This window comes from Crotalus tigris, unplaced genomic scaffold, assembly GCF_016545835.1.
Source record: "Crotalus tigris isolate CLP2741 ecotype Arizona unplaced genomic scaffold, ASM1654583v1 scf7180000017834.3080900, whole genome shotgun sequence".
Lineage (NCBI taxonomy): Eukaryota > Metazoa > Chordata > Lepidosauria > Squamata > Viperidae > Crotalus > Crotalus tigris.
Genome location: NW_024096662.1, coordinates 903,028 through 909,788, shown reverse-complemented (window position 1 = coordinate 909,788; position 6,761 = coordinate 903,028). Strand labels below are relative to the sequence as shown.

The 6,761-nt window shown below is 41.7% G+C and overlaps 1 protein-coding gene and 1 long non-coding RNA gene across 2 annotated transcripts in view; one reads left to right on the top strand and one right to left on the bottom strand.

Moving 5' to 3' along the window:
• Nucleotides 1-37: 37 nt before the first annotated feature.
• LOC120307927 (probable hydrolase PNKD) overlaps nt 38-6,761 on the top strand; it is a 29,356-nt gene continuing 22,632 nt past the window's right edge. The window contains exon 1 of the mRNA XM_039343221.1: nt 38-265. Coding sequence (XP_039199155.1) covers nt 105-265 — 161 coding nt within the window. The 5' untranslated portion in view covers nt 38-104. The remainder of the gene's footprint in view (nt 266-6,761) is intronic.
• LOC120307928 lies at nt 1,234-5,241 on the bottom strand. Its single transcript, XR_005556699.1, has 2 exons — nt 3,028-5,241; nt 1,234-1,334 (listed from the first exon to the last, which is right to left on the bottom strand). It is a non-coding gene; the product is annotated as an uncharacterized LOC120307928 (long non-coding RNA).

The window sequence follows — 6,761 nt, the reverse complement described above, 5'->3', positions numbered from 1 at the left end:
CGATCCAAGGGGGGCGGGTCCCGAATGTTCTGTGCGGGAGATGGGAGGGCTGCTTTGAAGGCGGCGGGGCGGGTTGGAGGCTCGTCGCGCTCCTTCCGCGGAGCATGGCTTGGCTGGGTTGGTTGCTGTGGATTTGGGCTCTGATAACCGCTCTCGCCGTTTCGGGTCGCCGGGCCTTGAGTTACGCTTTTTACCGCTGCGGGAACAGGCAGCGTTTGCTCCAAATGCTCATGGCTGTGGCGGGTCACTTGCTGTTCCGCATTGGGTAAGTCGGGGGGGACTGGAGCGGAGGGGGACGCACTTTTTCGTAGCGGCTACAAGAACGTGCTCTGGGGCTAGCACCTTCTTGGGCTGATAGGATGCACTCCCCCATCTGCTGCAATTGGAAAGGTCTCGGCGGAATGAATGGTGAGACATCGGGGAGCTTGAGACAGAGGACTTAGGCTACTAGATCTGAACTGCAAAAATCAGGTTGGCGGCTAAATGGCAGCCAAGAGTTTTCTGCGGATTTTTTTTTTTTTTTTTGCAGAAAAATAGCTATAGAATAGCCGGCATATGCGTATCGAATTTTCTCGTGTTTCTTTCGGGGTGCAACGAGATAATCTGAAGTCATTGTTCCATGCTTCGGGCTCAGCGGGGTATCTGCTTCGATCCAAAAGGATGCAGAACATTTGCTTCGGTCAGGGAATGACAGTCTGTTCAATTGCCGGGGGGGGGGGGAAAGAGCTTATGTGCGCCTGCGCGGGGGGATTAACTGGCTTTTGCAAAGCGAACGCGGAGGAGGAATTCGGCGGCTCTGTGTTAGTGGGCGAAAGGAACGATAGGTCAATAGGGACAAGGCTGCTTGCAGGGTTCAGGGAGAGCCGGCCGGATTACATTTGCGGGATTGAAGCAGCAACGTTGTCCAGGGGCGTCGCAGCACTTAGAAGCAACCTTACGGCGAAGAGACCGACTGCAACGCTTTGCAGGGCAAAGATTAGATTTAAGCCGGTTTAAGAAACTGCCGGCGTTTGCTTTGCGGCCAGGAAAGACGCTCTTTGTATTGTAGGCGTGGGTACTCCTGGGAGCAGGCTAGTGCGGGGCTGGGTTGATTGGAAATGATGGATGCCTGCGCATCAAAGGGACATCGGGATCCGAACCTGCATGCGTAATCAGTGGCTTTGCGCAGGTAGCTCGCTCTTAAGGAGAGCGGAGAGGTTCGCGGGGCGGCGGCGACATAGAATACAATAGGTGTGGGATTTTGTGGGATTTTTTATTTTTTGTCTACGGCGGTTGCTTTTTGGTGTTTTTTTCCGAAAGAGCTGGAGCATGACGAGCATGTTTTCTGGAAATGCCTGTCATTCAAAAGAAAGAATAATAATAGCGTTACTATACTGTTCTCGCTTCTTTACCGTTTAGCATAAGCGAATTTCCCTCTTTTCCAGGGATCTCCCTTGGGTGGTGGGAAAGAGCGTGGCAGACCCATATGCTTTATATACGGTAAAAAAAAAAAAAAAAAATGGCTGGGCCGACCCTTAGTACTTCCATGTAGAACTGGGAAACACCTCTGCTTAAAAATCCCAGAAAATCATTGTGTTAATCATACAGATAGTAATGGTTCATCAGTGACTTGGCTCTCTAAAACGGCATATGCTTCATTACTTAATCATTAAGCTCCGAATTCTGATCCTTGTATTCATTTTATGTAAAAAAATAAATAAAATTTAATGCTGAATTTAGAGCCATGTGGAATACAGTCGGGTCACAGTTTGAAGGAGGGAGATGAGATGGTGAGAAAGCAACACAAACTGTCAAGATAAGACTGATATTCCAAGATATATCAAGTAAACAGAATGTTTGCTTAAGATAAAACAAAAAGGACACAGGCTCTGCAGAACAAAATATGCTGCATGTGATAGACTGTGCTTGCGATATAGAGAAAAGGGGCATTATGTTTTGTAGAGATAAGAGATAGGCGAAAGTTGCGTGCAGAAAACTGTCCTCCTAACGCTTGTGCCTTTGCTATGCATCTGTCTTCCCCCCCCTCACACCACCATGTGACGTGACCTTGCCAATTTGATAAGGCTAATCGGTGAACAACAAGTTTTCCTGTTTATGGCCTCTAGCTTTTTACTCTTGAGGATTGGTAAAAGATTTTAGCCAATGAAATGCTGTTGCACTGCTGTATCTATTGCTATTTGAAAACCTCTATAAAAACAATAAAGGCTGCGTAGAGAGTGGCCATTTCTTTGCACCCTTCAATGACTAAGGAGTGATTAGTACAATGTTTTCTAATAACAGTTCTTCAAATTCTCTTCCCCAATCTTCTGTGATTAAAAAGGCGATTGCCTTGAATAGATGGTTACAGATTAGGTCTTAGAACAAGAACAATAACCACAAAATAATAGACCCATGAGCCATTAGAATACCGCCCCAAAGACCCCTAAACCCCCTAAAGTGCTTTTTTTACCCATCTATTACTAAAGGCAAGACACTTGAGAATGGAGATGGTTGGATATACATAACTCACTAAAGATGAACAGAGCTTTAGGTTTTAAGGGAGAGTGCCAGATCTGCTGGGAACAAAGAGGAGGAAGTCAGAAATTATTTTTGGAAACAAGCTTAAATTCCTAACACAGAATTCTCTTTTGTCCCTGGCTCTTCCAACACAGGCAAGTGCATTTACAATATCTTTTTGAGAATCAGTGAAGGAAAAAACCTCCCAAACTTTTTCCAACCAATTTTCCTCTTCTCTCAAAAGTCTCCATTCTGAGTTTGGATACAGATCTTACAGAAGCAAATAGGTGAAGAATAAATTTCCTGTATTCTAATTATTTGGTGAAATTTAAGTTAGTCTGTCTATGGGTAGTTTCTTACATGTCTGCATTCTGTGTTTGTTCCTTCCTTCCTTCCTGAAATATTCCCAAAGGTGCTTTTGCCAAACAGCAACTGGACTTTATTGGGTTTTTTTCCCTTTGAAAAAGTTTTGCTTCTCATTCAAGAAGCTTCTTCAGTTTTAACTGACTGTAGGGGGATGGTAATATTTACCGTATATTCTTTGCAGTCATCTGGTTGTTAGCACTCTGAGGATGAGTTGTTAGGTCACTGAGAGTAGTTGAGGCCACTTGGAGGTTTATCTATGTCCTCAAAGTCACGCAAATCAGAGTGTAAAATAGGTGTGGAACCTTGGGACTGCTGAAAGGACTGCGTTGTAGGCAGGAGATAGGTGGGTGTCATATCTCTCCCCCTCTGTTGAGGGAGGACTGTTCAGTTTTAACATAGATGGTTCCTTTGACCCCTCTTTCAAGCTGGTGGTCCTCTTTGTCCAGAATGTGAACTTTTTCACATTCACATAATGAAACATTTTCAAAGAAAAAAAACCCAAGAAAGTCCAGTTGCCTTTTGGAAAAAGTACCTTTGGGACAACCAGGGCTTGGATGATTGAGACTCTCTTAGCCATTCCTGAAATACGAGTAGTATGTATGAAGTTTCCAGACAGCATTTTACCCATAATATGGTCAAGTTATCCTTGACTTGATCTTGACTCCTAGGGATTTTGGCAATAAGATGGAAGTGATTTGATACTGCTTTCAGAATTTATTGACTTCCTACAGCCCTAGGATTTCCTGTTGGTCTCCCATCCAAATATCAATTTGCTTAGCTTTTTCAAGATCAGTCTAAGTCAGCAAGGGCTGCCACCAGCTTGGTTTTGCATCTAGATATTGATCAACTTCAGTAAGATAGCTGAGTTGTTGGTTACAGGTTAGGCTTATTGTTTGAGCAATGCCATCTCTTCAATCTAAGGGTTTAATTCCTTTCTCCTTGTGCCATACTAGTACAGCTTGCAAAGCTGTGACCTCAGAGAAGCCCAGATGAAAAATGATGGGGCACAAAAGGCTGAAAATACAAATACTACAGGTCTATGTAGGAAGTATTATCAGGGAGCCTAATGAGCAGATTCCTTGCTTTTTCTGAAAGATATCTTAGTTTGGTTTTTACTGCAAAGTCAGATCTTTATGCTGATATCCTCCAAATTACCAGTGTATGAATCCATGTTTGCTTTCTACTTTTTGGCTTATGGCGCAAAGGATTCATAGACTTACATAGGTAATCTTTGACTTACAACCAGTTGCTTAACAACCATTCAAAGTTACAATGGACTTTATTTATGACCCATTCTCAAAGTTATGATTGCTGAACCACTCCTGTGGACCTGTGATGGCATTTCAGGAGTTTGGCAACCAGCTTGCATTACCACTGTTGCAGCATCCCATAGTCACATGATCATATTTTGTGGCACTTTTTTTTTTTTTGCTGTTTTCTAGCAAAGAACACCCATTCGATAAGCTGGATTCAGATTTGAGACCAAGTAATTCGCTTAATGTGATTTGCTTAATGATTGACATAAAAAAGCAGTTGTAAAATGAAATAAAGTCTAGTCATTTGGTGACTCAATTAACGACTGCAACAAATTATAACCAAAATTCCAGAGTCAGTTGTGTAAATTGAGGACCACCTGTAAGTGTACTAAAGTGGGGATTTCAAACATGAAAATAGTTCTTTGCAGGCTTATGATTCTGAGGATAATTTTCAGAAGATTAGTAATATGACTTTGATTTAATCAAGGCATAATCTTAGTGAAATCTCCATTCTTAATCCTCTGGCTTAATGAAAAGGGAGATGTCAGGTGCATTGTTGAGTCATGGGTAGATTTTTCTTGCAGAGTGAGATTCCTTTTTTAATATGTATAAATTGAGAAGGGAAGAAGAAAAGAAGAAAGCCAATAAACTAAACTAGCAATAGCACTTAGACTTATATACCACTTCATAATGCTTTACAGCCCTCTCTAATCGGTATACTGAGTCAGCGTATCGTCCCCACAATCTGGGTCCTCATTTTAACAACCTCGGAAGGATGGAAGGCTGAGTGAACTTTGAACCGGTCAGGGTCGAACTCCTGGCAGTGGGCAAAATTAGCCTGCAATACTGCATTCTAACCACTGCGCCACCACGGCTCTACATGCAGTTTAGGAAGCTGTCACCTCTGCACTAGTCTCTTGCCTACCTGCTTTATAGATGATAGTTGGAAACCAGATGGAGATGGGTTTTAGCTACCCAGTAATTCAGGCAGAATTATCTGTATAGGTAGTTCTCAACTTACGACCACAATTGAGCCCAGAATTTAGGTTGCTAAGTGAGACATTTAAGTGAATTTTGCCTCATTTTACGACCTTTCTTGCCATAGTTGTTATGTGAATCACTCAGTTGTTAAGTTAGTAACACAGTTGTTATGTGAATGACTTCCCCATTGACTTTGCTTGTCAGGATGTCGCGAAAAGTGACCCGCGGGACACTGCAACGGTCATAAATATGAACCAGTTGCCAAGCATCCAAATTTTGATCACATGACCATGGGGATGCTGCAGCGGTCTTCAGTATGAAAAGGGGTCATAAGTCACTTTTTCCAGTGCTGTTGTAACTTTGAATGGTCACTAAATGAACTGTTGTTAAGTGGAGGACTACCTGTATTCCAGTTATATGTTCATTTGGGGAGGTGTCTTCTATGTGTTTGCATAGCACACATCTGTACTTTGGACTTTGTCTATTGATAGGTCAGTCTGGTGTCTGCTTATCTGACCATTACCTTGGATGCAGATTTGTTTCTACAGGGCTAGCAACAAAAACATAGCTTAAAAGCAGCCACACATTGTATAATGAACAAACCAGCTGGTTATTGAAGTATTGGATTTATAAGTGTTGGCTTACGAAGTAGCTTGCCAACCACTCCCTCCTCTGTTCCACTAGTGGACAGATTTCTGGTTCATCGAGTACATTTGAACAATTGTGCCTTTTGCTTAGAATAAAAGGTTCACTTTTTTTTTTTTACTTCCTCTTGATATTGGCTGTCTGCAAAGTGCACGGAATCTGATTGTATATCTATTTGATTGCATTGTAGCGTATTGCTGTCTTGAAGGATATTTTAGGATGGCTAGTCCCATCCACTTTCTTTCCAGTAATATTGCATTGCAACGCCTATCTTCTTCCCACATGCTGGCTATTCTCCCTGGGAATATTTAGAATAATAATTCAGCACTTCTCAAGTTCATCAGGTTGAGGAAAACTAACTTAAGAGGAATTATGAGTCAAGGAATGTAATCCTGTAGAAAAATTATCCCTTTCTGAATCTTCACAATGACTTCATGTGTATTTCCTCTGCCCTGGTCTGGCATATTTTCCATCAGCTGCTCAGCTCTTACAGGCCCTTTATTGCACAAATGGGATCCTTCATGATATAAATAAGTAATCTGAAAGAGTGTGTCCACCAAGGTTTTGAATGATATACTTAAATCCCTTTTCTTAACATCATTGTGATCCCCGTAATACCATTGTGATCCCCGTAATACCTATATCAACATAATATTAAACATTCAGCCTTGCTTTCTACTAAATTAAAGATTCCTGTCTATTCAAAAGAAAGACTATATTCATTTTGAGCAGAATATTTAGAACATGTGTCCATTTAATATCACTAGATGTACTGTAACCTAGCTTTCCTGACTGGTTATAGAAGAGTCTAGCAATGAAAACTAAAAAAAAAAGCATGTGCTGCAAGTTTTCACGTGACTGCAGGATTGACTGGATGTAGCACTGAATGGAATCTGCATTTTTTTTTTCTCCTTTGAAAAATGGATGAGAAATGGGGAATGTCTTAATATAGGCTCTTTGTTGTTTAAAAAGTAACAAAGAGTGGTACCATTTGGAATTATTGCAAGGATGGGCACG